A 27,911-nucleotide genomic window follows, 5' to 3' on the forward strand; every position below is an offset into this window, starting at 1 on the left:
ATCACTTGTGGTCAGTTCGAGGCTGTGGTGAGCTATGATTGTGCCACTGCACTCCAGCCTAGGTGACAGAGCAAGACCCCAATTATTTAAAAAAAAAAAAATAGTATTCCTTTGTGTAGGACTTTTCCCTCTATCAATGTCATGTCTTTCTCCATCTTGCACTTTCCACCCAACAGATCCTCTGGCAATCTGGCTAGATCACATATAGATCGACCCCATGCTCCTTAAGAACCGCATGATACTCCTCAGCGTGTGTTCATTTAGCCGTCCCCGGTGGGTGGACACATAGGTTGTATTTTTGCTCTTGCAAACAGCGTGGCCTGCACTTCCCTGTACAGCCTCTTGGCACACATGTGATAAACCGTTCTTACCGTTTGAATGTTCATAGGTGCCAGCCAGTCACCTGCCAGCGTGCTGTGCACATTTACCTTCTGGGCAAAAGCATTCAACAATGTTTCCCCATGCCTTCACCATTATCATACTTTTTCCATTTTTGCCTATTTGATGATTTGGTAAGTGGTGGCTTCTCATTGTTGCTTTAATGCCTGCTTCTTCTTTCATATATTCAACAAATACTTACTGCACTCCTAATATGTGCCAGGCACTGTGCTAAGTCCTGGAGATTCAGCAGTGAACAGCATGGTCTCCTCGGTTCTCTTTACAAAGTGTGAGACGCACCTGAGACTCAGAGAGATTAAGGAATAGTCCTGGGGTCACCCAGCAAGGGAATGGGGGAGCTGGGATTTGAAGCTGGGTCTGTGTGGCTGCAGGGTTTGAGATGTTTTTCCTTTCGCATCATAGTTCACATGGGCAACTCCACCAGGGTCTGCCCTCTCATCTGACCACTCCATTCCCGACTCCTGCCCCAACCCAGGACCACTGCACTTCCCCTTGGTGATCCCTCAGGCCCACAGGAGTGACAGCCCTGCAGGTAACCCCACCACAGGACAGGTTGCACCTCATTGTTCCCCAGACCTCACCTCACCCCCCAGTAGCCCACTGAAATTAAATCTCTGAGTATCAAGACAGCTCATCTTCAGAACCCACGTACTCTCTTGCTGGCTGGATTTATTGTCTGTCTCTCTCCATTTCCTGAATTTGGGTCTCCAGCAGGCCTGTCCCCAACCTGCTGCCACCCACCCCAAGCCGAGTAAGTGAAAGCATGAATCTGTGGTTGGATTTTTTTTTTCCTGTCATCATCGTGCGTCTGACTGTACAAGGGTGGCGTGTATTGTGAGTGCTTGCCTACATGTGTGTTTCCTGTGGGAAGGGTCAGGGGAGGTGACTGAGAGCCTGCATGCACATGTAGGGGTGTGTGTGTGTATTTGGGGTCCACATGTGAATGTGGGTCTCTGTGTCTGAGTGGGTTTGAACAGCTGCTTCTTCATACATGTGGCCAGGAGTTCGAGGCTGTGGTGAGCTGTGATTGTATATGTGAGTATCCGTGTTTGTGCCACTTTTGTGTTGGTTGTGTTGGTGTTGGTTTCAGGGAAATGTGGAGTTAAAGGTAGGTCCATAAGCGACACGTGTGACCCAGTCCATTGGCTTATAATAAAAGATTTACCTTCAGTAATCATATCATAAAAGGACACTGCCCAGGAAGTAGGGAGGTCCTTTGGTGAGTGGGGCTCAAAGTCCCTGAATTTATGTCTAACCCTGTCTCCACTTCCTCTTTCAAAATATGTTCCCCAGAAGGGCCTCCCTAACTCTTTTGCACCGATGTGTCAGTGACTGTCATGGCTTAATGTGGCCTTACATTTGGGAACCAGTAAGTTTTGGGCAAAACATGAATCTCTTATCTCAGACCTGCCTGCCAGGAGTCCTTGACCAAGTTGTTTCACCTCTGAGTCTCAGCTTCTTCATCTGTACAGTGGGACCAATAATGTCTCTTGTTGAGGAGTGTGGATTCCGTGGAAATATTTATGTCAAAACATCTGGCATCTAGTAGGTGCTCGATAAATGGAATTCCGGAGTATGCTTGGGTGCTTCCCCACACCCTCTCCTAATAGAAACAACCTGGTACATTTCCCTGCTGTGAGAGGAGGATAAAGGGACCCAAGGAAAGGAGACTGACGGTGACATTGAGTGACATTGATCGGATGGACCAGGCCTTCTCTTGGATGCTTGCAGGTGCATTATCTCAATGAACCTCCACTGGGACCCCTCCAGGCAGGCACCATTAGCCTCCCATTTTACAGAAAAGACCAGGATGCAGACAGGGGACATGACTTGCTCAAGGCCACACAGCTGAGATCTGAAAGAGGACCTTCCATGTCATGCCACTGCCTGGGACGGGCTCAGCAAAGCTTGGAGTCCTGCAAGGCCTTCCCCAAGACACCTGGGTCCATTTCCCTTCCCTGCAGACAGCCCATCACCACTCATTTCTACTCCTGCCCCACCTCCCTTCACCTGTTCACCCTGTTCCTTCAGCCCAAATGTCAAATGCAGCACAAAAGAAAACAAAGTGACCCTGTGTCTGGCGCTGTGCTGGGCACCTTATCACACACCAGGCTGCTGGGTACCCCGCCCCCCGGTATGTCAGAATGATGAGCCCATTAGACAGAGGAGGAGAGTGAGGCTCAGAGTGGTCTAGTCCCAGCCGCCGCAGCTAGGATAGTGAGAACTAGGGCGAACTTGAGTCTGACCCTAAAACCAAGGCTGTGGGTATGAAGGTCAGAAGCCAATTCACACAAGACCCTGGCCATTCCCCAGTCCTTTTGTCTGGCAGCCGGCATTCCTTCACGAAAATCTGCCTGGTACTTTTTATGCCATGTTAACAGCAGAGGTTTACTGAGTGCCAAGCACTGAGCCCGGACACCATGTCACATGCATGACACACTGACCTCTCCCAACCTCCCAGCAAGGGTGCCCATTTTGCAAATGAGAGCAGGTTTCCTACTTGGAAGCAGGGTTCTGTCTGGTTCACCCTTATCTTCCCTCCTTGGCCTTAGCCCAAAGCCCGCACAAGTGGGTGCTCAGTAAATGCTTGCGAAAGACGAATGAGGAAGGCAGGACTCTGGGCATTATCTTGGGGGGAACCTCCAGCCCACCTGTTGTGGAAAATCTCCCCGCTAGACCGGGCTGCCATTCTGCCAATTGCTGTACCCTGTCCCATCCCCTGCAATCCAGTCTCCACACAGCAGCCAGCACCACTTTGAAAACACACACCAGGTGGCCGGGCGCAGTAGCTCACGCCTGTAATCCCAGCACTTTGGGAGGCCAAGGCAGGCGGATCACAGGGTCAGGAGATCGAGACCATCCTGGCTAACACGGTGAAACCCTGTCTCTACTAAAAATACAAAAAAGTTAGCCGGGTGTGACGGTGTGCACCTGTAGTCCCAGCTACTCGGGAGGGTGAGGCAGGAGAATGGTGTGAAGCTGGGAGGCGGAGCTTGCAGTGAGACGAGATCGCGCCACTGCACTCCAGCCTGGGCGACAGAGCAAGACTCCATCTCAGAAAAAAAAAAAAAGGAAAAAGAAAACACATACCAGGCTTGGTTCAGTGGCTCACGCCTGTAATCCTAACACTCTGGGAGGCCGAGGTGGGAGGATTGCTTGAGCCCAGGAGTTTTTAAGACCAGCCTGGGCAACGTAGTGAGACCCCATCTCTACAAAAAGTAAAAAAATACGCCGGACACAGTGGCTCACGCCTGCAATTCCAGCACTTTGGAAGGCCAAGGCGGGTGGATCACTTGAGGTCAGGAGTTTGAGACCAACCTGACCAACATGGTGAAACCTCATCTCTACTAAAAAAAATACAAAAATTGGGGTGTGGTGGGAAAGGGGAGAGCATTAGGACAAATACCTAATGCATTCAGGGCATAAAACCTAGATGATGGGTTGATAGGTGCAGCAAACCACCATGGCACATATATACCTGTGTAACAAACCTGCATGTTCAGCACATGTATCCCAGAACTTAAAGTAAAATGAAATAAAAATAAAAAGCAGTGACAAAACGCCTGCACAGTGGGGAAAAAAAATACAAAAATTAGCCAGGTGTGGTGGGCACCTGTAATCCCGGCTACTCGGGAGGCTGAGGCAGGAGAATTGGTTGAACCCAGGAGGCAGAGGTTGCAGTGAGCTGAGATGGTGCCACTGCCCTTCAGCCTGGGCGACAGAGCGAGAAGTCAAAAATAGCTAAGCATGGTGATGCATGTCATGCTACTGGGGAACCTGAGGCGGGAGGGTGGCTTGAGCCTGGGAGATCAAGGCTACAGTGAGCCATGATTGCATCACTAAACGCCAGCCTGGGTGACAGAGTGAGATGGTCTCAGAGAAAAAAGCACACACCAGACTCTTATCAACTCACCCAGTTGAAACCCTCCCCTGACTTCTCACACCAAGAATAATGTCCAAGCTCCTTCCTGCAGAGATTGGTACAACCCCGGCATGGTCTGGCCCCCACCTGGTGCCCCCAGCTCATGTCCCAGCACCTTCAGATTCTATGCCAGCTCCTCTGGAACACAGGTTCTAACCCAGGCTCCTTCCCTCACGGGGGCATGACATCACCCTGCTCCCTTGATACAGCTCATTCTGAGAAGTCTCGTGTGTTTGGACTGTAAGTTCCATGAGGGCAGGGCCTTGTGTGTTCTCTAGTTCTGTTCCCAGAGCCCAGCACAGCCCCTGAACAGACTTTGGTCCCTTAGTAAAAGTTTGTTGAAATGGCTGCTTTGAGGAACGTTGAGGTTGGTACTATGTTACAGAATCAACAAGTGAGACTCAGAGGTTGGTCACAGTCCAGGGTCACACAGCGAGTACGAAAGATGAGCCAGGATTCAAACTCAGGATGCTCTGGATTGCAAAAGGCACATTCTGAACCCCTCTTCCTGTCTCCTGTCATGTTCTTGGGCTACGTACATGTGGATCACGTGAATAGGTTGTGGACGTGTGTGCATCTTGTGTGTCCACATGTGTACACACCCATGTGGGAGCATACAGGGCAAAAGATTGTTATCCAAGCAGAGTGGACTCTGCAGGCTTCTTGGCATCCTACCCCCATTCATTTCTGCCCCTGTGCAGGCCCCCAAAACACATAACACCTTTATTAGTGAAATCAAAATGACTATGACTACTCAGGGATAGTCTTCCAGGTACAAGCTTTAATTAGTGTTGCGTAGAAATCACCATAGTAACATGTTCCTGCAAGAAGATTGACTTCATCCTAGCATTTTCTCCTTTGGGTGAAACACGCAGGAACAAGCCAAGGAGTGCGGTCTCATTAGTTGGATTTCCGTCCTAAGGGATAAGAGTGGGAAAGGAACCTTTAATAGCTGAGCACTTCATGAAGTCACTGACCTCCTTGACCTCCTGTAAGGTCTTACAACTACTCATTTGTGATTGAATATGGGACATAGATAGAGTTTAGACTACCGTCAGTGTCCTTTTGACCTATATGAATCCATGTATCCATCCATTCATTAGTTCACTCATTCCATTCATTTATTCAACATTTCTTTCCCATTCTATCCCATTAGTCTAGATATCTATTATTCTATCTGTTTATTCAATTACTCTATATTACTCTATTAAGATAATATTTAACCAATCAAACCAACCCATCAAAACTTCTACAACTATTTAACTCTATTTCTAACCAATTCATCCACCAACCACAATCTTCAAACTAATCATCTACCTAACCAACCAAATAACTAGCCAGCCAGTGCATTCATCCATTTATCCATCCATCCAGCTAATCGTATCCAAACTTCCTATCATTCAACCAATGCATTCTTCCAACTATCCTTTCTATTACCTATTTATTGTTTACCCACCCAGTCATCCACCCAACCTCTCAACTCCATTCATGCTTTCATCTAGCTTATCTGCTATCTGTCCATCTTGCCATCCTCCTAATCAACCCATCCAATTTCAAAGAGCCTGTCCGTCAACGTATCATACATTCCGCTAGTCAACTGCCATTGTTTCTCTTCTCCCTCTTCCTCCTTGCCTGTGGTTCCTCTGTGACCTGGCTGCAGCCTTCCTCTCACTGCCGCCAAGGTCTGCTCCCCATCATCTGTGGGCTCGGTGGCCCTTCCCCACCTCCTTAAAGGGTACCTGAGCTCCGCGTCTTGGTTTTGTACACCTGCTGGATCCTCTTGGCCATTTTTTTCTTTTTCAGCTTGCCTTCCAAGTTCTTTCTGTTCTTGGGGCAGCTGCAGTGCAGGATGGTGGGCCGCCTGGGAGAGTGGTGGGAGTTCATAGTCTTTTTGTGGCGCTTTGGTGGTGGACTGGTGTTGGGACTCTGGCTCTGGTGGCCAGATGAGCTGTGGGCTCCAGTTGGGTTGCGGTGGCTGGCCGGGCTCTGGCTGGAGCTCCGGCTCCGGCTGCCACGATGGCTCTGTCTGCAACTCTGGCTGAAGGTCTGGCAATGGCGGGTGCAGGTGCGGCTTTGGGGCTGAGAGTTGCTATGGAGCTGAGTGTGGGTGATAGGAAGGCTGTGAGTCTTGGTGTCCATAGGAGGCCACGTTTGGAGGCCACGTCCTCCTCGTCCTCTCCCAGCAGGCCTAGCTTTACAGAGGCCCTGGCAGCCCACCTGGTTATATAGTTGGGGCTGATTATGATGGCACAGGCAACAGGGGTTTGAGAGATGTGGCTCAGCCAAGACAAAGCCCCTACCCCTTACCCTCACCCCCAGGCTGGGGCAGCTCTCAGGGGTACCCTGGGGATAGTCCCAGCTGCTGGTTCAGGGTAGGAGCCCTTGGGTCAGATTAAGCTGAGTCTGCATCCCAGATCTGCTTTTTCCACATGGTCAGCCCTGGGGATTCGCCTGAACAAGTCCCAGTTTCCCCATCTCTGCAGAATAGGGATAATAATTGTACTGACCTCATTCGGACATTAGAAGAATTATTAATAAAGGAGAGAATTTATATCAAGCAGTTAGCTCAGGCCCAGCCCACAATAAGAGCTCAGTAAACATCACTGACCAGCATCGTCAGGTGTTTTTCTTAACACCCTGGGCAGCTTGGGTGCCAGGAGTGCAGCCCTGACCCTGGTGATGGCAGCTGAATGGTGGGCAGTTGTTAAGACAGATGATTAGTGCCCAGATGATGCGGAGGTGATGAATTGGTCAGATGGCTTGGTGGATGGATGAAAGATGAGTAACCACATGGACCAAGGGGTGGTCCTAGGGCTCACTTGGCAAGCCTACCTCCCCAGCCAGATCTAAAGTCGGGAAATTCAGAGCCGGGTTCAAATCCCAGTTTGCACTGATGTCCAGTCTTGGGTAGGCCATTGTGGTTTCTGAGGCTTAATTGCCTTATGTGACAAAGGGGTGTCTTTCCTTCTTTCCTGGTATTCTCATGAGCCTGAGATGCCTGTCAAGCTACAGGAGGCCCTCGCAAACCCGTCTCTCTCCTTCAGTTTCTCCCTCTTGATTCTCCTCCCCTCCCTGCTAACGAAGCCTCGCCATACCGTTTGAATCACGCCGTCCCTGCTCAGATACCCCAGTACCTCTAGAAGAAAGCCCAGACTTATGTTTGAACACTAGGCCATTTGATCTTCTAGTCTTTGGGTTTCCATCCAGAGCCCTCCACCCCTCCCTGTCTTGTCTGATGCCTTTGGGCTTAGCCCTTGGCCCTGTACTTTCCCACTTCTCTCTGCATGGAACTCCCTCTGTCTCTGTCTGTCCTCCCCGAGCAGGCCTCCGGCCCAAGCCAACCTCTCACTCTGCCCACGTGCAACTTTGCCTCTTGCTATGAGGATTTGCAATCATCTGCTTTTATGGAAGTTTTTTTCTTTTTCTTTTTCTTTTGAGAAAGGGTTTTGCTGTGTTGCCTAGGCTGGAGTGCAGTGGCACGATTACAGCTCATTGCAGCCTCCACCTCCTGGACTCAAACGATCCTCCCACCTCAGCCTCCCAAGTAGCTGTGGCTACAGGTGCATGCCACCACACCTGTCTAATTTTTTTATTTTTATTTTTGTAGAGATGGGGGTCTCACTTTGTTGCTTAGGTGGGTCTTGAACTCATGAGCTCAAGGTTTTCTCCTGCTTTGGCCTCCCAAAGTGCTGGCACTACAGGCATGAGCCAATATGCCCAGCCTTTGCAGTTTATTTCTTAATAAACATGTCAAATTTCTTACAGTGAGAACTGCTTTCATTTACTGAATGCTTTCTACGTGGCTGGGCTCTGGACCTTACCCTCTCCAGGCAGCTTTGCCCTCAAACCTCACAGTGACCCTTTGTAGTGGAATGAATGGCAACCCCCAAAAATCTATGTCCACGTTATAACTCCTAGAACTTGTCAATGTGATATTTGGAAAAGGGGTCTTTGCAGATGTAATTAAGCTAAGAATCTTGAGATAAGCATGTTGGCTTAGCTGGTGGGCCCTAAATCCAATGATAAATGTCCTTATGAGAGACAGAAGAGGTGTCACCCAGGGAGAAGAAGAAACCATGGGAAGATGGAGACGAGCTTGGAGTTGTATGAGCTAGAGGAGGCAAGGAAGGATTCTCTGCTAAGGCCTCCGGAGGGAGATCAGCCCAGCTGGCACCTCAACTTCAGACTTCTGGCCTCCAGAACTGCAGAGAATACATTTTTGTTGTTTTAGCCACCAAGTTTGTGGTCATTTGGTATGGCAGCCCCAAGAAACTTATGCACCCCGTGAGGCAGATACTATGGTTACATTTAGCAAAGAGGGAACAGGCTCAGAGAGGTGGAGTAACCAGCCTAGAGTCCCTTAGCCGATCAGGGGCAGAGCCAGTCATATTCAGGTCTGGCCTCCTCTCGAGGTCACTAAGGGATTCTCGGCGATTAGAGGGACACCTGCAGCAGGGTTCTCAGGGCCCTGCCTCGGGTGGCCTCAGCAGGTCCGGTTGTGGGGTGTATGCTAGACCAAGCCGTGAAGACTCTCTGGGTCTCTGGACCCCCCTTCCCATGGTCTCCTGCTCCTCCACTGCCAACGCCCCACTTTCCCACCCTCAAGCACATAGCCTGGAATGGGGATCGTGGCCTGCCATCAACCAGCCTCTCCTCCACACACCTTTCCAGTCCTCCCAGGGAGGGCTGACCTCTCCCAGCAGCGGGTGTGCAGCACGTCACATACCTGCCCCCGCACCCATGGCAGTGAACTCTCTCCCAGGACAGTGGGGACTATGTTTTATTACCAGGGCCCCTTGTGACTAGCACCATGTGGGGCATACAACAGGGACTCAGCTCATGTTTCCTGGGCAAATGAATGGGTGGGTGGACCTTTGGGCCTTGGACAAAAGGACAAAGCTGACCAACCGAGTCATTTGTGGGTCTGGGAGTAGTGGGATAACAGGGCCTCCCTTGCCCTAGGCCATTGCAGGGCAGAGCCGTGGCCTCCCCTCAGGGTAGCCCAAGGCCCCTTCCTACCTCAAACATGGCCCCCAGAGAAACCGAGGCTTCCCTGAAAATTCCCCAGCCCCCAGCCCCACTGCCACGGTACCAACTAGGATCCCCTCGGGGACAGGGGATCAGCTGATCCAGAGAATTAGCTCAAGGTGGCTGGTGCTTGGAGGACTATGAGGGAATGTGGTGGAGATCACATTTGTGGCTTCTTTGGGATGGAAGGAGTGAGGGAGGAGCTGGCAGGAGGGTGGGCAGCAGACGCACTCCGAAGCTCCTTGCGGAAGGCGCACCGAGCCCAGAGCGAGAGGATGGGGCCTAGGTTCTGTGTCTGTACCCAGTCGCCTCCCTGGGCCTCTTTTGCCTACTGCTCTCATGGGGCACTGTCTCTGCCCCCAGGGCTAGACCCCTTGAAGAAGGCAGGAGTGAGCTTCCAGGTAGGGGTGCAGGTGGTTGCCAGCAGCATAGACTGGCAATGGAAGAGTCTGCAGCCAAGAAGGACCCAGAGGAACCACCATGACCCCAGCAACAATCCCTGTCCTAGCTCAGCACTGACTGGTGCCAGGCCTGGTCCCACCCATCACTTGAGGTAATTTTTCTGATCAGCTGACCCATGAGTAGCTATTAGCTTCCCCTGAACGCTGGGAGGGGCAGCCTGAGGCTCAAAGACACGCAGTGACTTGCTCAAGGACACGCAGCTACCAGAAAAGAAGTTTGAACCCAGGTCTGCTGAACTCCCAAGCCAGTGTTCTTAAAAGACTGTCCATAGTTGGGGCAGCACAGTGGGGACTGCGATGAAGGCAGTTACCCTGTCCCGCTGGGTGCTCTCGGCTGGGGTGTGCTGGGACTCGCAGAGGAATTTCCCCTGTCCCAGAGATGGGAAGATTTGGCGGAGATGATTTCCCCCTCTCAAAGCCTCTCAACCTCTGGCTGGGGCTTGGGAACAAGGTCACCGAGCCTTGCTGTTCAGCCTTCCTTGGCAGCTGGCCTCCCTCCATGTGCACCCACACACACATGCCTTCACACATGTGCACACGTGGGACCACAAGGGATAGGGTGAGGGGAACCAGAGACAGGGAGGATTCCTCAGAGACTTTTTATTGACTCTTCTCTGAACACTGTCGCCGGAGCAGCAGTGGGCGTCCCTTCCTGGGCCTTCGTTGCGGGTCAGGAGGGTGTCTGCTTGGGCTCGGGGCTCTGCTGGGCCTCGGCGTTGTCCTTCTGGCCCTCCTCCTGCCGCTCAGGCTCCAGCAGCAGCAGCTTGCCCTGCACTGGCAGCTCTTCTTTCTCCTCCTCTTCCCCCTTCTCCTCCTCTTCCTCCTCTTCCTCGCCCGCTGATGACAAGGAGAAGTTATCCTTACTCACACAGGCCACGAGCTTTTTCATGGAGGATTCGTGGCCCCGGCCATGGCCCATGCTGTGGCCCGTGCTGTGGCCTGTGCTGTGGCCTGGGCTGTGGCCTGTGTTGAGCTTGGCACAGCGGGAACCCATGGTCTACGTTGCCTGTCTCTCTGGACAAGGAGGTGAGGCAGTGGGTGAAGGGGCTGCGAGTGGGGGCAGAATGCTGACATCACAAAGGGAGCCCATCCCCACTTTGGAACCTGGGTCTGAGACAACAGTTAACTCAGACCTCAGCCACTGGCAGCTCCCAGCCCCTACAGGGGAGGTCTGCAAGGCTGAGCACTGGGGCCAGTTCGGATGCCACACCATAGTCCTCATTTGCCCTGGAGAAAGTTTCCCTCGTAGCTGGGATGGGAGTTAGGGATTGAATTTCTAGAAGCAGGAGGGGCACACACAGACTCCTCCCCACATCCCAGAAATCACCAGCCAGAGAGAGCTGTCTCTGTTGAGTTTCTTGACTGCTAACCCTTGGAAATAAATCAAGCTGTGTGTTTAAAATGTATGCACTCTGTAAGCTCATAAAACTCAGGAACCCTTGGAACTCTTCCTTCGGGGGCCTGAAAGTGTGAAATCTTCTTGAAAGGCAATGGCTCCTAAGCATTGTTTGTTTGTCCAAGGCATGGGAACAGGCCAGAAACCAAGCTGGGATGAACAAGGGGTTGCTTTGTCCCTGACTGATGCAAGATGGACACCACCAACCAGAGGCCACTCTGCCCAGGTCAGGGTGGAGTGACATCCTCTTAAGTGTTTTGGGGCCACAGAGAAGACATCATGGAGCTGCCCCTTGGCAAGGTTCCACATCTGTGCAGCACAATTTCAGCATGGGGGGAGGGGGTTTAGGACTTTATCTTTTATACATTGAAATGAGTCGTTTGTACACTGCAATGGTATTTTTTAAATATAAATTTTTTGAGGCCAGGCGTGGTGGCTCACACCTGTAATCCCAGCACTTTGGGAGGTGAGGCAGGCAGATCATCTGAGGTCAGAAGTTCCAGACCAGCCTGGCCAACATCGTGAAACCCTGTCTTTACTAAAAATACCAAAAAAAAAAAAAAAAAATTTGTTTAGCTCCTCCAGCTACTCAGGAGGTTAGGCAGGAGAATCACTTGAACATAGGAGGTGCAGGTTGCAGTGAGCCAAGATCGCACCACTGCACACCGCCCCAGTGACAAGAGCGAAACTCCGTCTTTTTTTTTTTTTTTTTTTCAGAAACTCGTTGCTTCCTAAAGATTGGTCATTTCTGAGCACCAGGAATCCATATTCCAACATATGGATTGGATCTTGCCAGTCTTATCCCCCCAGTCCTCAGTGGCTATGGTTGGCTAAATACCTCTCCGAAATGCCCCCTTCCTGATCCTGGAATCTATGATGTAAGGATTGTGAGATGGGGAGGTTATCCTGGGTTGTCCAGAAAGTCCCTCAGTGCAATCACAAGGGTCCTTGATTTCAGACAGGAGGTAGGAGTGATGCAGCCACAGGCCGAGGAGAGCAGGCAACAAGGATCGTATTCTGCCTGGGTCTCCAGAGGCTTCAGCCAGCACAGGCCTCACACAGCGCAGCCCATTACTCTGCATTCATCTACTCCTTGCCTTTTGCCCTCTCTGTGCTGACCAAGTTGTTGCTGGAGCATGCCAGACCTGTTTCCCACCTCGAAGCTGTGGCCTGCACTGAGCAGTGCCCCCACCTCTGCCCCCACCGTTTACACTTCCAACCACCCAACACTCAAGATGGGTTGTGTTTTTAAACTGTGGCACACAGTAGGCCTTTAAATATGGCCACAAGGTGCCTTGACATCTTTGTGACTTAATTAGGACTCGATCTGTTCTAACCATTTTCTCCTTTCATGAGGTAGGATCAGGTTCCTCACTGGAGGGGGATCCAGACAGACTAATGTGGCCTTTGACACCATGGAAGGATGCACAATAGACAGGACAGCATCATAGGGTGGCCTCCCAGGCACAGTAACCCTCTCCTAGGTGTCCTGAGAGCATCAGAGCTCCCGCCCTACCTGCCTCTGAGGAAGGGCTGCAGAGAAGCCTCTACCCGCCCTGGGCATGAGGGAAGCCAGGTTTGTGTGATCCGTGCAAAGAAAAGCCGACAGGCCAGCGAGTGTCTTGTCAAGCTTTATTGGGCAGGTGACTTTTGCTCATTTCACTCAGATCTTGTGGGCTTCTCGGCGGCAACTCAGGGCTTGAGCATTTGATGTAGGGGAGTTGCTATGGCCTCACTTGGTGTTTCGGGCGACTTTTTCTTAATTTCCAGCTGGGGGTGAGGGGCCCAGGAAGCTTAGTGCCTTCTGCATGTTCTCCTCCTGGTTCTGCAGCCTTTTGGGAAAGAAAGTTCTGGTTGAGGGGGGCACCTAGGGACTCTGGGTGGGGACGGGGGTTAGGGGGCTGGAGCTTTTGTCAGGTGGGGTGGGTCCCTGCCTCCCTCCTGTGCCTGGGGTGGTCAGGGACACGCAGGGCAAGGCGGGGGCGCAGGCAGACCTTTGCGATGCCTCCTCCGGTGCCTGCAGGAGCGTCTTTTGCGCCTTCTGCAGGAGCGATGCTGCTGTCTGTGGATCCGGCGCAGCCTCCTTTGAGAGCAGTGTCTGCGCCTATAGTGAGAATGGCCGTGGGTCCTCTCGTAGACCTCGACGTGCTCCGGGCTCAGCCCTTGCTCCTCTTGGCCGTGGTGTCCTTGCTCTTGCCCATGCAACTGCTGCCTGTACACCTCGTGCGAGCGTTCGCTCGGGCTCCTCACGCGGCATCGGACCATGGTGCTGGGAGATCTGGTGGCTCCTGGGCTGTGGCTGCAGTGGGTGCTGGGGTAGGGGAGGAGGGCGGAGGCCTGCCCACCTGCCCTTGGTGTTACTGTTGGTCTGGTCTGCAAGGCTCCCCGGGAGCTTGTATATAAAGGGGGCGCCCACTATGACTCTGCGGCCCCGCCCCGTCCCCACCCTGCCCAGCCTCCTCTGTGAGGGCAGCACAGGGCCAGGGGTCACAACTAGCAGGGCCCTGGCACCCAAGCTGCAGGGCTGGAAGGGCAAGAGACCCCCTTGCCTTGCCTGTAAAGCATGTCCTCTGTCTCTTGCAGTAGCGGAACCATACAGATGGCAGGTGTTTTATTGCCTAATCCAAGCCCTCATCTCCCCAAGCCGGTGGGCACGCACATTGTCATTTGGAAGCTTCCTTGCCAACTCACTGCTATACCTCAGCCACCATGTGGAAGGAACTTCCGTGCTTGGATCTCTGTGCACACAGCTTACTGTTAAGATGGCAACAGCAGCAAACAGTTCCCTAATAGCTCCTATGTGCCAGGCATTGATTCATTTATTTCTCATACATTCACTCATTCTCTCTCTCTCTCTCTCTCTCTTTTTGTTTTGAGGCACTGTCTGTCGCCCAGGCTGGAGTGCAGTTGTGTAGTCATGGATCATAGCAGCCTCTACCCCTCCAGCTCAGATGATCCTCCCACCTCAGCCTCCCGAGTAGCTGGGACTATAGGCGTGTGCTGCCACTCCCAGCTAATTTTTTGTATTTTTTGTGGAGATAGATAGGGTTTCACCATGTTGCCCTGGCTGGTCTCACACTCCTGACCTCAGTGAGCCTCCCATGTCGGCCTCCCAGAGTGCTGGGATTACAGGTGTGAGCCACCACCCTTGCATTCCTCACTCTTACAATCCCCATTTTCTGTGGGGCAAACAGGCATGGAGAAGTTGAGTTGCTCAAGGCCACTCTGCTGAGAAGGCCAGGCCGGGCCAGCATTCAGACGGAGACAGCCTGGTTTTAGTCATACCCTTGGCTCTCCATCTACTCCCTAGCCCAGGGAATGCTCCCCTCTCCGCCTCTAAAATATTCATCTTCTCCCCTCCCGCTCGGCCTTGCTGGGGCTTCTCATTGAACTTTGATGATCCCATTAAAGTCCAGGATCAGAATCACAGAAACTGCAAAACCAGTTTCCCTTTCATGGAGGGCAGGGAGAATGTGGGAATGTGGCAGATACACAAATTTAAGGACTTGAAGATGCAGAGATCATCCCAGATGATCTGGGTTGGCCCAGTGCGGTCACGAGGGCCCTTAGAAGAGAGAATAGGGAGGCAGGAGGCTCACAGGAAGAGAAATTGGGAGACACCACACTGCTGGCTTTGAAGATGGAGGGAGAGGCTTTAAGCCAAGGGATGCAGGCGGCCTCTAGAAGCTGGGATGGACAAAGAAATGGGTTATCCTCCCCTCGTGCATCCAGGAGGAACACAGCCCTGCTGACCCCTTGATTTTAGCCCCATGAGACTTCTTTCAGAATTCTGACCTGCCGACCTGTAAGATAATACATTTATGTTGTTTAAAGCTACAAAATTTGTGACGATCTGTCACAGTGGCAATAGGAAACAAATTCAGGAGGCTTAATCTTCAGATCCTTACAGGAGGTGATGGGTGATATTGCCATGCCCTTGGTGTTTCTATGCTGCCTCTCTTTAGGGATAAGAAGGTCCTTTATGATGGCCCTCAAGCTCTTCGAGGGCGTGTGTTAAAAATATGAATGCTGAGGCCTTACCCTACGTCCCGCTAAGCCAAATCTCCATGGCCAAAGCTTGCAGATGAAAATAAGAAGGGGCGGGGCAGGGTTCGGTGGCTCACACCTGTAATCCTAGCACTTTGGGAGGCTGAGGCAGGTGGATCACCTGAGGTCAGAAGTTCAAGACCAGCCTAGTCAACATGGTGAAACCCTGTCTCTACTAAATATACAAAAATTAGCCGGGAGTGGTGGCGGGCACCTGTAATCCCAGCTACTCAGGAGGCTGAGGCAGGAGAATTGCTTGAACCCAGGAGGCAGAGGTTGCAGTGAGCTGAGATGGCACCATTGCGCTCCAGCCTCGGCAACAAGGGCGAAACTTCGTCTAAAAAAATAAAATAAAATAAAATAAAAATAGGAAGGGGCTGGGTGTGGTGGCTCACACCTGTAATCCCAGCACTTTGAGAGGCCGAGGTGGGAAGATCACTTGAGCCCAGGAGTTTGAGACCACCCTGGGCAACATAGTGAGGGCTCTGTCTACAAAAAATAAAAAAAATAGGCTGGGTCCATGGTGGCATGTGCCTGTAGTTCCTGCTACTCAGGAGGCTGAGATGGGAGGATTGCTTGAGCACAGGAGATCAAGGCTGCAGTGAGCCACGTTCACACCACTGCACTCCAGCCTGGGTGACAGAGCAAGACCCTTATCTCAAAAAAAAGAGAAAAAAAAAGGCACACCCAGGGGTCTGCCTGTCCAGCCAAGCTGCTGTCATGATCCAAGTGTGTTATGGGGAGTCATTGCTAAAGTGATCAGGGTCATGGTAGTGCCAGGGCTAGCACTGAACTCTCATGTGCTCACTTGAAAGAACATGGTTGTTGATACCCACCGTAGGTGAGTGCAGCGGCTCATGCCTGTAATCACAGCACTCTGGGAGGCCAAGGCAGGAGAATCGCTTGAGCCCAGGAGTTTGAGACCAGCCTGGGCAACATAGTGAGACCTCGTCTCTACAAAAAAATTAGAAAAATTAGCCAGGCATGGTGGTGCATGTCTGTGGTCCCAGCTACTCAGGAGGCCAGGAGGCTGAGGTAAGGAAATCACTTGAGCTCAGGAGATTGAGGCTGCAGTGAACTGTGTTTGCGCTACTGCACTCTATTCTAGCCTGGGTGACAGAAAGAGACCTTGTCTCAAAAAAAAAAAAGGAAGTGATGTATGCAGAATACCAGGCACACAGTTGGTGTCCCATAAACAGAAGTCATACTGTGACATTTCTGAGGTGTTTGGTGGGCCCTGTCACTTCAGGGAACTGGGTCTCAGAGCCTCTGGTCTCTGCCAAAATGCTCTGGGTTTGCTCTACCATCAGGAAATGACTGCGACCCAGGGCCTGGGTCAAGGAATCGGAGAGGTGGGCTTTCTTAGGCTGTGAGTGAGCCAAGTAGACCAGTGCCCAGTAGGACTTCTTGTGTCCTTCCCCAAATCTCACTGGGGTCTTAAACTCTTGCCTTAGAAATTTTAGTATAGGTGGTATATCAAGCAGCTTGAGTGTGGACTTAGATCCGACCAGATGGACAAGTTAACCTTTGTTTCTTCGGTGGACATAACATTGTGAAACCGTGCCCCAAAGAGTAAAGAAACCGGTGGTTAACAAAAATGTTTGAGTTTACAGGATGGCAGATAAGAGACTTCCTTAATGGTGCTTGATTAAATGTGAAAAGTTCAGCTCCGCTGCTACCTGGACAAGTTATCTCTGTACCCAAATGGGGATGAAAACTTCTGGCACAGAGTGAGGAATAAGCAGTTTTGAATTTAATTTTCCTGACGGTGACTGGCTTAATCTATTTAAGTTATAACCTAAGAGTTCCTTTGTTGAAGAGTGGAAATTTCAGCTTTGGGCTGAAATAAACCTGGGTGGGCAGCTAGGGGACAGGTCAGATGGGATGAGCTGGTTCAATCTTGAGCTCCAGGTGGTAAATGTTTAACTGGCTTTGGGGTTCCTGGGATGGAGGGAACCCAGATTTGTAGCATTTGCTGAGTTCTGTAAATACTCGATGGTCCATTTCAAGCTGCCAAGATGAGGTCACCAAGCAGAGGGGGGAAATGTACACAGTGGGTCCTCAAACTAGAGAGACCTGGCTACAGCACCCCACTGGGTAGGGATCTGTTAAGAGGGTTTGGGAGGCAGATTCTGGTTGTGACTTGGGGAGACTGGTTCTGGTTGTATCTTAGGGAGGCAGGTTTGGGTTGTGACTTGTTGGTACTACTAAGAGTTTGGAACAATGGCCAGGCGCAGTGGCTCATGCCTGTAATCCCAGAACTTTGGGAGGCCGAGGCAGGTGGATCATGAGGTCAGGAGATCGAGACCATCCTGGCTAACAGTGAAACCCCGTCTCTACTAAAAATACAAAAAATTAGCCAGGTGTGGTGGCGGGCACCTGTAGTCCCAGCTACTCGGGAGGCTGAGGCAGGAGAATGGAGTGAACCTGGGAGGTGGAGCTTGCAGTGAGCCGAGATCGCGCCACTGCACTCCAACCTGGACGACGGAGCGAGACTCCGTCTCAAAAAAAAAAAAAAAAAAAAAAAAAAAGAGTTTGGAACAAAACCCAGCGTGACAACTGTCTTTCATGTCCCCCCCACCGACATCTTTCTCCCGTTGCATGCCCAGGCCCTCTCCCCCTCTGCTCATCCCCGAGCCCTCCTCCCCACTGAGCCTCCCCTCTCAAGAACAAGGAGACAAGAGTGGGATGACTTTTCAACATTTATTGACAGGAGGCATTGTTCCTTAGCAGGCTCCTGATTTTTATTGGATGGTGGCATTTTCAAGATGTGGCAAGAGGATCTTGAAGTCTGGTAACATTCTCAGGCAGGAGTTTGGTGGATGTGCCATTCTGTGCAATTAGTGTTTTCTACGTCTCAGTCTGTTCCTGCGGCGACAGCACCCTGGTGAGACCAAGAAAAGTGGTGAGAGGAAGGCTGGGCCCTGAGAGCTCCCAGCCCCAGCCCCAGCCCACCCTCAGCTGGGCCCACTTACTCATGGCTCTCCTCTGTGTCTGGCAGCTCCGCCTCCTTCGTCTGCGACTTGTTTGTCTCTGGCGGTAACATCTGCTCCGGCTCTGGCTGCGACAGCATCTGTACCTGGCCATGGTGCAGGATGGGCTTGGCCTGAATGCTCAGAGCAGGGCACCACCTTGGCTAAGCCAGCCAACCTGTGAGCAGGTGGAACTCTGTGGGCTGTGAGTCAGGGGCCAGCTCTGCGGCCTCTTATAGATGCCAGGGGGCCGTTGGTCATTGTGAGGGCAAAGGGGCTGGGACCTCACAAACCATGGCCAGGTGGCCTGCATCATGTCCATATATGGGCATGTGAGGGGTGGGCAGGCCCCTGAGTGTAGGGGCTGCCTATGTCACAGCTGGGGCGATACAAGATGACTCCTCCGTGGGAGCAATCATCTAGTTATTCAATTAACAAAATATTACTGTTAATACTTTGGCCTGTTCCATGCCGGATTTTGGCCTAGGCCCTGGTATATAGTGATAAACAAGACAGACATGCCCTTGTTAAGAAGTATTTTTTATTTTTTATTTTTTTAATTACTTATGTATTTTGTTTATTTTTTTGAGACAGAGTCTCATTCTGTCACCCAGGCTGGAGTGCGGTAGCACAATCTTGGCTCACTGCAACCTCTGCCTCCTGGGTTCAAGCAAACCTCTGGCCGCAGCCTCCCGAGTAGTTGGGACTACAGACATGCACCACCACACTCAACTAATTTTTGTATTTTTAGTAGAGAAGGGGTTTCGCCATGTTGGCCAGGCTTGGTCTCGAACTCCTGACCTCAAGTGATCTGCCCATCTCAGCCTCCCAAAGTGCTGGGATTACAGGCATGAGCCACCGTGCCTGGCCATTATTATTATTTGTAGAGACGGGCTTTCCCTATGTTGCCCAGGCTGGTCTCAAACTCCTGACCTCGAGCAAACCTCCTGCCTCTGCCTCCCAAAGCACTGGGATTACAGATATGAGCCACCACACCCTGCCCCTAATAGACTTTATAATCTAACTACAGAAAGCATGAATGAAATAGCCCTGAAGAATAATTGTAATAGTGACAAATGCTGATAATGGAAACCTCGGGTTTCTGAGGATATGTGCTGGGAGAACTTGACCTCAGGTGAGGCTCTAGGGAGAGCCCCAAAGGGGTGCTGGCGAAGTGAACCCTAAAGGATGCTATAGTAAGAGGAGGGAGGAGCACCTGGGAAGAAAGAGCTGCTCCTGCAACTGTTCTGAGGCGGTGCAGGATGTGCAGTTCTGTTTCTATGCAGGGCCAGGCAGCAGGGGATCCGTGGAGACAGAAAGTGATCGGGGTGACCAGGGCGGGTGGAGCAGGGAGCAGCTGTGCCATGGGTGGGGTGCTTCCTTGTGGGCTGATGCTTTGGAACTTGATAGAGGCGGTGGTTACACAACATTGTAACTGTACTAAATGCCACTGAATTACACACTTTATTTATTTATTTAATTTTGAATGAACGAATGACAGGGTGTCGCTCTGTCGCTCAGGCTGGAGTGCAGCGGCGCAATCTTGGCTCACTGCAAACTCCGCCTCCTGCTTCAAGCGATTCTCCTGCCTCAGCCTCCCAAGTAGCTGGGATTACAGACACCTGCCACCACACCTGGCCAATTTTTGTATTTTTAGTAGAGATGGGATTTCACCATGTTGGTCAGGCTGGTCTCGAACTCCTGACCTCAAGTGATCTGCCCGCCTCAGCCTCCCAAAGTGCTGGGATTACAGGCATGAGCCACCACACCTGGCCTTGAATTACACACTTTAAAATGATGAATTTTATGTTACCTGACTTTCAGGTCAATTGCAAACACGAAAAGCTGTGAGGCCAAAAGGTGCTAACAGGTGTGAGGGATTGGAGCAGAGCATGGTGCGGGGCACTGGGCATGGTGTGGTCTTTTCCACAGCCCCATGGATTTTAAGGGTAAAGAGGGGAGCAGTTAGAATTGGTTTGGCTACTTAAACAGAAAACCGAAATGAGTGAGTTGGGTGGAAGTTTTATGTTTTTCTTAAGGAGTCAGAGGTGATTTCGGGGGTCATTAGATTGTCCCTGTTTGGGGGATACACATGCTGGAGGATTTAGGGGTGATGACATATGTTTGCCAACTACTCTCAAGGATTTACCCATACAGAAAGAGGGAGAAGAAGGGAGAGAGAGGAGACAGAGATGGGGGGCGGGGAGCTGAACAGATGTGACAGAACATTCACAACTGGCCATGCCAGGCGCGGTGGCTCACACCTGTAATCCAGCTCTTTGGAAAGATCGGCTGTGCCCAGGAGTTCGAGACCAGCCTCGGCAACATAGAGCCCATCTCTACAAAAATAAAAAAAAAATAAAAAAGATTTTTAAAAAAAAAAAAATTGGCCAATCTGTGTAAAGGGGAGGTGTTTGTCAGGGGTTCTTGCAAGTTTTCTGAAATTTTGAAATTATTTCAAAATAGATTATTAAATTTTTTTAAAAAGAACAAAAGAAAACCCAGGGAGGTCAGCCAGGGCTGGTGTGAGGCTCCATCCTTTTCAAGGGTCCAGGCTTTTGTCTTTTAGCTCTGCCTTCAGCAAGTGCTTTCCATCCTCAAAGTTGCCTCATAGTCCAAGATCAGGGCTGCCAGGGATGGTTGTGCAGTTTGTGTCCTGCTCCAAGCTCCCTGCCAAAGGGATTGAGTAGGGACTGAAATCCAGCCTGTGGTCTACTTGCCACTCCAGGCCCTGTACCCACAGGGAATGTTTCAGCCCATCGGAGCTGTCTTTTTCCTAATTTGCCTGCTCACAGCAGAAGTCTTTTCCAAATTTGAACAAAGGCACACTAAGGGCTAAACTTGGCCCTGCTGGAGTCCCACCCATATCCACCGTGCAAGCAGGAAGGAGAAAGAGGAGGGGTGGCAAAGGGAGTTCTTGTCTCTTTTTTAGAGACAAGGTCTAGCTCTTTTGCCTAGGCCGGAGTGCAGTGGCACAATCATAGCTCACAGCAGCCTCAATGGAATCCTCATGGTATAAAGAGCTTTCCCAGATGCCCTGTCCAGCAACTTCCCCTTCTGATCACTGGCCTCCCTGCAAAAGCACACTGCCCCCTGGGGTAAAGCAGGGCTCCTAGAAAGGAGAAGGGGCTGATGGATACCAGGTAGACAGTTAGTACTCTCTTCCCCAAAGGGATGGAGCCCACCCCTGACCCCAGCAAGGTGGGGAAACCATGAATTTGAAGCTAAAGTCTACTGTCACTAAGAGGGATACAGTAGCACATAGTAGGTTAGCAGTAACTTTTCATTAATTGATTCAGATCTAGATTGAGGTAAAATTGTTACCCCCAATCCTCTAACACTTAATACTTTTTTTGTTTGTTTGGTTTTTTTGTTTGTTTGTTTGTTTTTTAGATGGAGTTTTGCTATTGTTGCCCAGGCTGGAGTGCAATGACACCATCTTGGCTCACTGCAACCTCTGCCTCCCAGGTTCAAGCGATTCTCCTGCCTCAGCCTCCTGAGTAGCTGGGATTATAGGCATATGTCACCACGCGTGGCTAATTTTTGTATTTTTAGTAGAGACAGGGTTTCACCATTTTGGCCAGGCTGGTCTCAAACTCTTGACCTCAAGTGATCCACCCACCTCAGCCTACCAAAGTGCTAGGATTACAGGCGTGAGCCACCACACCCAGTCCAGGGTGACTATCAATCTTCGATATCTCATCAGGTTCCTCTGAGACCATGTGAGTTACCGTGTCTCTACTAAAAAGACAAAAATTAGCTGGGATGGTGGCACTCGCCTGTAATCCCATCTACTCAGGAGGCTGAGGCAGGAGAATCACTTGCTGGGATTACAGACATGAGCCACTTTGCCCAGCCACAGAGATTAGTTCTAAGTTCTGGGAAGAGGATGCCCTGGAGCTAGGCGGTGGGGACATTTGGCCTCGTCTGGGGTCTTGAAGCCTTCAGTGGTCATCTGAAATTTTGGGTTTGTCACAGCAGCTGGCTGTTATTCTAATACAGTACTTGCCACTCACTGATACTGTGTTTATAATTTGTCTCCCCAAGTGGGATGGAAGTTCAGTGAGACTTTCTTTTGTTCAGTGTGACAATCCTAATACTGAGAATAACCTGAACTGAAAGGAACTGAAATATTTGTTGAATGAATAAGTGAATAGCAAATGGATGCTTTGTATGATAGGATTCTTTTCTTGGCTTTTTCCAAATCTAAAATTGTGTTATCATGATTTTTAAAATGACGTTTAGCCTCTCCCTGCCAGCCACCCCACTTCTGTTGGGTATGGTCCTTGGCACTGGCGATTAGAAATCACCAAGACTCCTGCCAGTTAAACACACGCTGAGTCTCATAAGGGGACATCCAATACTGTTCCCTGAGGTCCTAATTGGGCAGCCACATGGCTTGTCCCTCTGGCGACCCCCACATCTGTGTTGTCACAGTGGCCTCTCACCCCCACCCTGTTGAAGGAGAGACATCACCAAAGGAGGAAGGCAGGGGTAGGGGATGGGTGCCCTGCTGTGCCACTGGGAGGGGTGAATGCAGGCAGTTCATTCCCAGAATAATGATAGGATAATTTAGCAGTAAGATGACAGTGTTTTAAATGTGCCATCATAGCCACAATTCCATAGTCAGGGATTTATCCCGAAGAAATTCTCCTGCGTGTTCATACAGGTGTGAGATGGAGGGTGTTCATTAAAGCATTGTTTGTGGGGAAAATTAGAAATCGCTTAATGTTCATCTTAAGGAAATGGTAAATCAGTTGTTTCACCCATGTTGTGGAATAGCTCACAGGCATTCAGAACCCTGGAGAGTGATGTGATGTGGACTGATATGGAAGGAGGTCTATGCTATATCGAAACTGAGTGAGTTGCTAAAATGTAGGGTGTCATCCCATGTTTGTAAAAAGATTAGAAATTAACACTCACATACACAGAGGAAAAAGTCTAGAATGTGATACATTGACCTGACAGTGGGAGGTGGAATAATGGAAGGCTTCACTTTCTACCTTATTCATTTCTGTATTTTGGGGGGATTTTTCACTGTAAGGGTATGTTGAATGAGTTATTTCCATGAACAGAAAGAAAAGAATGTCTGTAATCCTAGCACTTTAGGAGGCCAAGGTGGGTGGGTCGCTTGAGCCCAGGAGTTCAAGACCAGCTCGGGCAACATGGTGAAATTCCCTCTCTACAAATTGTACAAAAATTAGCTGGATATGGTGATATGCACCTGTAGTTCCAGCTATGCCAAGTGGGAGGACCACCTGAGCCCAGGGAGGCTGAGGCTGCAGTGAGCCGTCATCCCGTCACTGCATTCCAGCCTGGGCAACAGAGTAAGACCCTGTCTCAAAAAAAGAAAAGAAAAGAGGCCGGGCGTGGTGGCTCACACCTGTAATCCCAGCACTTTGGGAGGCCGAGGCAGGCGGATCACGAGATCAGGAGATCGAGACCACGGTTAAACCCCGTCTCTACTAAAAATACAAAAAATTAGCCAGGCGCGGTGGCGGGCGCCTGTAGTCCCAGCTACTCGGGAGGCTGAGGCGGGAGAATGGCGTGAACCCGGGAGGCGGAGCTTGCAGTGAGCGGAGATCGCGCCACTGCACTCCAGCCTGGGCGACAGAGCGAGACTCTGTCTCAAAAGGAAAAAAAAAAAAAAGTTGCAGAGTTAGTAAGGGGATTTCCATATACCTCTCACCCAGTCTCCCAGTCTCCCCCATTGTTAACATTTTACATCACTGGGGCATATTTGTCACAATTAAAACACCAACTTTGGCACATTAGTACTTACCAAGCAAGCTCTAGATTTTATTTGAATTTCACCAGCTTTTCTACTAATGCTCATTTTCTGTTCCAAGATCCAGTTCAGGGTGCCATACCCACTTTCTGCTACTATTAACATCTTATGTGAGGATAGTGCATTTCACAATTCTTTAACCAGTAGCGGTGCATTATTATTAACCAAAGTCTATACTTTCCTCAGATTGCCTTAGTTTTTCCTCAATGTTTTTCTGTTCCAGGATCCCGTCTCCCTTTAGGCTTCTCTGGGCTGTGACATTCCTGTCTTTGATCATGCTGACAGTTGTTTTGTTTTGTTTTGTTTGAGACGGAGTTTTGTTCTTGTTGCCCAGGCTGCAGTGCAGTGGCACAATCTTGGCCCACTGCAACCTCCGCCTCCCAGGTTCAAGCGATTCTCCTACGTCAGCCTCCCCAGTAGCTGGGATTACAGGCATGCGCCACCACGCCCAGCTAATTTTGTATTTTTAGTAGAGTTGGGGTTTCTCCATGTTGGCCAGGCTGGTTTCGAACTCCTGACCTCAGGCGATCCACTCGCCTCGGCCTCCCAAAGTGCTGGGATTACAGGCATGAGCCACTGCACCCAGCCGGTCACGCTGACAATTTTAAGGAGTACTCGTCAGATATTTTGTGAATATTCCCTCTTCCTCTATTTTTGGAATAGTTTGATTGAGTAGGATTGGTAGGGTTTTTTTAGATGTTTGGTAGAATTCAGCAGTAAAGCCAGCAGGTTCTGGGCTTTTCTTTCCTGGGAGACTTTTTATTAAGGCTTCGATCTCATTACTTGTTATTGGTCTGTTCACATTTTGGATTTCTTCATGATTCAATTTTAGTAGGTTGTCTGTGTCCATGAATTGATCCATTTCTCCAGATTTTCCAGTTTATTGGCATACAGTTGCTCATACTAGCCACACTAATGGTGCTTTGAATTTCTGCAGTATCTGTTGTAATGCCTTCTTTTTCTTTTCCTTTTTTTTTTTTTTTTGAGACGGAGTCTCGCTTTGTAGCCCAGGCTGGAGTGCAGTGGCGTGATCTCAGCTCACTGCAAGCTCCGCCTCCCGGGTTCATGCCATTCTCCTGCCTCAGCCTCCCGAGTAGCTGGGACTACAGGCACCCGCCACCACGCCCGGCTAATTTTTTGTATTTTTAGTAGAGACGGGGTTTCACCGTGTTAGCCAGGACGATCTCGATCTCCTGACCTCGTGATCTGCCCACCTCGGCCTCCCAAAGCGCTGGGATTACAGGCGTGAGCCACCGCGCCCAGCCTTTTTCATCTCTGATTTTATATCTTTAGGTCTTCTCTCTTTTTTTCTTAGTTAGTCTGGCTAAAGGTTTGTCAATTTTATCTTTTCAAAAAACCAACTTTTTGTTTCGTTGATCTTTTGTATTATTTTGTTTCAATTTCATTAATTTCTGCTTTGATCTTTATTTCTTTTTTTCTACTAATTTTGGATTTGCATTGCCCTTTTCTAGTTCTTTAGGATGCATCATTAGGTTGTTGATTTGGTCAGGTATTTTGTAGAGTGTCACTCAATTGAATTTTTTTCTTTTTTTTGAAATGGAGTCCCGCTCTGTTGCCCAGTCTAGAATGCAATGGCATGATCTCAGCTCACTGCAACCTCCCCCTCCCAGGTTCAGATGATTCTCCTGCCTCAGCCTCCTGAGTAGCTTAGATTACAGGCAAGCACCACCATGCCTGGCTAATTTTTGTATTTTTAGTAGAGATGGGGTTTCACCATGTTGGCCAGGCTGGTCTCAGACTCCTGACTTTGTGATCTGCCTACCTCGGCCTCCAAAGTGTTGGGATTACAGGCATGAGCCGCTGTCCTTGGCTTCCACTGGGATTTGACTGATACTTTTCTCATGATTAGACTGGGGTTATGTGTTCTGGGAGGAAGAGCCAGGAGGTGAGTGCCCTTCTCCTCATGTCCTACAGAGGGGACGTGCTCTCAGGAGGACTAACTTGATGCCTGGCTGAGGAAGTGCCTGTCAGGTTTCTTTACAGCAGAGCTACTGTTTTCCCCTGCATTTGATACTGTGCTCTTTGGAAGGGGGTCACTCTGTGCAGCCCATGCCTAAGGAATGGGGAGTTAAGCTCCACCTCCTTCAGGGCAGGGCATCTTCATCACTTATTGGAATTTTCTACCCTGGAGATTTGTCTCTTCTCCATTTATTTATTCATTCATTTATATCAGTATGGATCCATGGATCCTGTATACTTTGGGTGTAATCCAATTCTACTTTATTTTGTTGCTCAAATTGTTCCAGCATTGGCCACTGGATGCCTTTCAGTTGTCTGCCATGTCCCTGTGACACACTCCATCACTGTGAGATTTTGAGCACTTCCTTAACTTTCTGGCACCACAAGATGCTCCAGGCTCATCTTGTCTGTTTCCTGTCTTAGACCTAGAATCAGCTGTTTCTACAAGGAGCCCTGGTTCCTTTCATTGGTGAATGGTATTAGAAACCAAGATCAGGGTGCAAGATGTGCTCAGGGCTGTAGGGTGCTGTTGCTTCTTGGCCGTCTTAGCGGACAGAGCAAGGAAATCTGTGTGTGTACTAACCTGTATGTACACAAATCTATATTTCTATATGTAACCATCTATGGTACTGTTTTAGCTAAACCTGTTCATACTAACATCTCCAACTCTAATCCATGGTCATCACATGGATCATTCTAAATACCTCTCCTTGCTCATCTGTAACAGTGGGAAGCCTGGCTCCTACCATCCTCCATCCATTTACTTAGTTGTTCCCTTTCACTCTGCATGTATGGTGGCTTTAGAATTGTTAACCTTTCTAAAGGCTGGGTATGGTGCCTCACACCTGTAGTCCCAGCACTTTGAGAGGCTCAAGCAGGAGGATCACTTGAGCCCAGGAGTTCGAGACCAGCATGGGCAACATGGTGAAACCCTATCTCTACAAAAAATACAAAAATTAGGTGGGCATGGTGGCGCAGGCTTGTAGTCCCAGCTACTCGGGACTGAGGCAAGAGGATTGCTTAATATGAGAAGTTGAGGCTGCAGTGAGCCATGATCATGCCACTGCACTCCAGCCTGGGTGACAGAGCTAGACCCTGTCCCCCCAACCAAAACAAAAAACAACAACAAAAAACCCCACCTCACCCCTGATACCTTTCCAGTCATTCATTTATTTATTGAATGCCCTCTATGCTGGGCACTGTTTTCAACACCATGAACAAAACAAAGATCCCCACCCTCATGGAGTTATGTTCTAGTGCAGGAGATGAGCAAAACAATAAGAATGATAGATGGATAAATGATACTGTATATTGAAAGGAAAACAGAAAAAGTAGGGCACAGTGAGAACCATTGGGCCTGATGGAGGTAACTGGGACAAGTGGCAATTCAGGGTGCTCAGGGCAGGCCTTGTTGAGAAGGTGACATTTAAGCAGATTTTGAAGGCAGTGAGGCAGTTAGTCATGAGGACATCAGGGAAGAGTGCTCCAGGCAAGGGGAACATCATGTGCAAAGACCCTGGGGTGGGGATGCACAGCCCTTCTGCTGTGCCCAGGGAACAGCAAGGCCAGCATGGCTGGAGCAGAGAGAGGTGGGGGTTGGTAGAAGATGAAGTCACAGAGGTGGGAGGGGGGCACCACATTATAGGTGGCCTTGTCAGCCTCCCTAAGGATTCGACTTTTACACCAAATGAAATGGGGATCGTAAGAGTGACACTCTTTGTCTTAAGGACCCCTGTGCTCCTGTGCTGAGAAGAATGTAGGGGCAGATGTGGAGGTAGGGAGGCTGTTGCTGTCACATAGGCCCAAGGCTGTGGAGGCTCACACCAGGGTGGTAGAGGAGGATGGTGAGGAGTGGTCAGAATCTGGTTGTGTGTTAAAGATGGGGCCAGCAGGACTCACCAGCAGCCTGGATGAGGGG

The 27,911-nt window shown here is 50.1% G+C and overlaps 4 protein-coding genes, 1 long non-coding RNA gene and 1 pseudogene across 6 annotated transcripts in view; 1 reads left to right on the top strand and 5 right to left on the bottom strand.

Annotated features, from left to right (window-relative positions):
- LOC129527566 (uncharacterized) overlaps positions 1 to 27,911 on the top strand; it is a 131,392-nt gene that overhangs the window by 13,099 nt on the left and 90,382 nt on the right. The window lies entirely within an intron of this gene.
- Positions 5,083 to 6,542, bottom strand: TNP2 (transition protein 2). Its single transcript, XM_004057201.5, has 2 exons — positions 6,061 to 6,542; positions 5,083 to 5,238 (listed from the first exon to the last, which is right to left on the bottom strand). The coding sequence occupies exons 1-2, from the start codon at positions 6,458 to 6,460 to the stop codon at positions 5,222 to 5,224; spliced, it is 417 nt and encodes a 138-aa protein (XP_004057249.1). The 5' UTR covers positions 6,461 to 6,542; the 3' UTR covers positions 5,083 to 5,221.
- PRM3 (protamine 3) lies at positions 10,394 to 11,741 on the bottom strand. Its single transcript, XM_004057205.4, has one exon. It carries the CDS (start codon positions 10,802 to 10,804, stop codon positions 10,481 to 10,483), a length of 324 nt encoding a protein of 107 aa, XP_004057253.1. The 5' UTR covers positions 10,805 to 11,741; the 3' UTR covers positions 10,394 to 10,480.
- LOC115931140 (uncharacterized) lies at positions 11,319 to 11,442 on the bottom strand (annotated as a pseudogene).
- On the bottom strand, positions 12,825 to 13,587 carry PRM2 (protamine 2). Of its 2 annotated transcripts, none has more exons than XM_019012608.4 (2): positions 13,201 to 13,587; positions 12,825 to 13,082 (listed from the first exon to the last, which is right to left on the bottom strand). In XM_019012608.4, exons 1-2 carry the CDS (start codon positions 13,469 to 13,471, stop codon positions 12,931 to 12,933), a joined length of 423 nt encoding a protein of 140 aa, XP_018868153.2. In that variant the 5' UTR covers positions 13,472 to 13,587; the 3' UTR covers positions 12,825 to 12,930. The 2 variants fall into 2 exon arrangements, with proteins under 2 accessions (XP_018868153.2, XP_018868152.2); XM_019012607.4 differs by having other exon boundaries at positions 12,825 to 13,038; positions 13,201 to 13,584.
- PRM1 (protamine 1) lies at positions 17,943 to 18,442 on the bottom strand. The gene is made up of 2 exons (XM_004057202.5): positions 18,229 to 18,442; positions 17,943 to 18,137 (listed from the first exon to the last, which is right to left on the bottom strand). Exons 1-2 carry the CDS (start codon positions 18,338 to 18,340, stop codon positions 18,094 to 18,096), a joined length of 156 nt encoding a protein of 51 aa, XP_004057250.1. The 5' UTR covers positions 18,341 to 18,442; the 3' UTR covers positions 17,943 to 18,093.

Source organism: Gorilla gorilla, chromosome 18, assembly GCF_029281585.2.
Source record: "Gorilla gorilla gorilla isolate KB3781 chromosome 18, NHGRI_mGorGor1-v2.1_pri, whole genome shotgun sequence".
Lineage (NCBI taxonomy): Eukaryota > Metazoa > Chordata > Mammalia > Primates > Hominidae > Gorilla > Gorilla gorilla.